The sequence below is a fragment of the Mytilus galloprovincialis genome, chromosome 12 (assembly GCF_965363235.1).
Source record: "Mytilus galloprovincialis chromosome 12, xbMytGall1.hap1.1, whole genome shotgun sequence".
Lineage (NCBI taxonomy): Eukaryota > Metazoa > Mollusca > Bivalvia > Mytilida > Mytilidae > Mytilus > Mytilus galloprovincialis.
The window spans coordinates 52,554,992-52,557,263 of NC_134849.1; the positions used below are offsets into that span (position 1 = coordinate 52,554,992).

Genomic DNA, 2,272 nt, shown 5'->3' on the forward strand with positions numbered 1-2,272 from the left:
TATGTTTTCTTTTTATTCCAGGACTTGATTTTGGTAAAAATGGATGCACCACACATTAGAGCATGTAGAGTTTGTATTGCTATTTTGCTTTTGATAGCAGAAGCTGATGGTCGGAAACCGTTTTCTTGTCGATTTGATAGCCGTTGTGTATGCATGTATACAAAACAGAATATATCAAGGGCTGATTTTTCTAGAAAGAATATAACCACTATTCCTTTTGTTCCAGGAAATGTGGAAAATATAACTTTCACACATAATCGTATTCAAAGTATTGGAAACGGTGCATTTAAATCCAATTCCCGATTACTTTATTTGGATATCTCAAAGAACGAAATCAACCGTATAGCGCCTGATTCATTTGTAGGCCTTAATAAACTTGAGACATTGATTATAAACAGCAATAATATAACTTCAACAGTTTCCACATCAAATGCAATTTTTGAACCGTTAGCATCATTACTGTGTCTTGATATTAAAAACAATCATCAATTTGCATTCAATATTTCAACTTTGTCGAATCTGAAAACTTTAAAGATAGATTTTTATGACGGAAAGACATATTTTGGCAAGGAGTATAAAACGCTGAAAAATCTAACGAACTTAGATTTGTCTGGTTATTCTGGCCGTTGTAAGAGGAAAATCGTGACACCTCGGACGTTCGAATACCTGTCAAATGTTCAACATTTAGATCTGAGTAAATGCCGAATAAACCTCATTTATAGGGGCACTTTTAAAAACCTGAGATATCTGAATTTTCTTGATCTCTCCGACAACCGATGCATAGACTTAAAAGTACTTAAAAATGTGACAAACGATCTACCAACAACCTCTATAAAAATATTACGGCTAAATAAAATTCGACAAACTTTTGCATTAACTACAGAAATATTGAAGTGTCACATCGCTAACTGAGATGTATTTAGATAGTAATCGCCTGCAGTTAGTCGAGCCGGGCGCTTTATTTATGATACCAAAAACACTGAAAAAGTTATCAATTGCAGAAAACGAATTTGCCTATGGTGAATATCTCCATGAGATATTTTCAGTGACAGTCCAGGAAGTTAATATATCTTACATGGGAATGTCGCATTATCTCATGGATAAGGAAGAGCCTTGTGATAAATATTTTTCAGAATCTTCATCTTGTGGAAAGGAACAAGATAGATATGGACAAAATACGAGCAACATAATCAACATTAACACCTTTGAGCCACATTTTGATGGTCTGATACCAGTCGTAATTCCATACCAGTTGAGAAAGCTTCACTATCGACATTGCAATATACGATATAATCTCCCCGAATTAACTTTATCAAACAATTTGTTAGAATATATCGATGCTTCTTTTAATACTTTTTACGATTGGAGAGGACCTATTCACAATTTGAAGCATTTGAAATTTCTAGATCTGTCAAATAATTATTGCTCAAATGTTTCTGAAATATTTATTTTACGGGAGGAACACTTTTGAAAACTTTATTAATAGATAATAATTTGCTAGGTTTTGTTTTGCCAAAAGACCACACGGGACAGACTTTTTCGTCCTTAACAGCTTTGCAAACCTTGAATTTAGCTAATAATAGAATTCTACGTTTGCCTGTTACATTATTTAAATCTCAAAAGTATTTACGAATGTTAAATTTGAGTGGAAATATGCTCGAGAATATAAATTTTGAAATTAGACATATGACAAATCTTAGATATATAGATATATCTGACAATAGATTTTCTCTCTTAGACGTTTCATTTACTACTCAACTCGATGATTTGACAAACCACGTCCGTCACTTGACAGTTGTTATTTCTGGAAATCCTATTAAATGTTCGTGCGACTCAATTGTATTAATGAAAATGTATCTCAATAACTCAAAAACAATTTATGACAACTTGAAAAAGAAATGTTCATCATATGTGACAACCCTTGTTGTCGTGGTATCTTGGATGCTAATCTTTGTAATAATTATAATTGGAGGTCTTCTTTATCGTTACAGATGGAAAATTCGTTATTTATATTATATTGTCAAAAGTAAACATCTAGGATACGTCAAACCTCTACAAGTGGACACACATTTCGTGTATGATGCGTTTATCTCCTATGCGGACGAAGACGACAAATTTGTACACTGGACTTTACTTAAACACATAGAACAGGAAGGAAATATTCGTTGTTGCGTGCATAAACGTGATTTTGTGCCTGGAAACGACATCGCAACTAATATTACTTCCGCTATCCATAACAGTCGTAAAACGGTCGTGATAATGTCGCATAGCT

At 33.3% G+C, this 2,272-nt stretch overlaps 1 protein-coding gene across 1 annotated transcript; it reads left to right on the forward strand.

The window, feature by feature from the left end:
- Positions 1-913: 913 nt before the first annotated feature.
- LOC143055482 (toll-like receptor 4) lies at positions 914-1,776 on the forward strand. Its single transcript, XM_076228629.1, has one exon. The coding sequence runs from the start codon at positions 914-916 to the stop codon at positions 1,469-1,471; it is 558 nt and encodes a 185-aa protein (XP_076084744.1). The 3' UTR covers positions 1,472-1,776.
- The last annotated feature ends 496 nt before the right edge of the window (positions 1,777-2,272 follow it).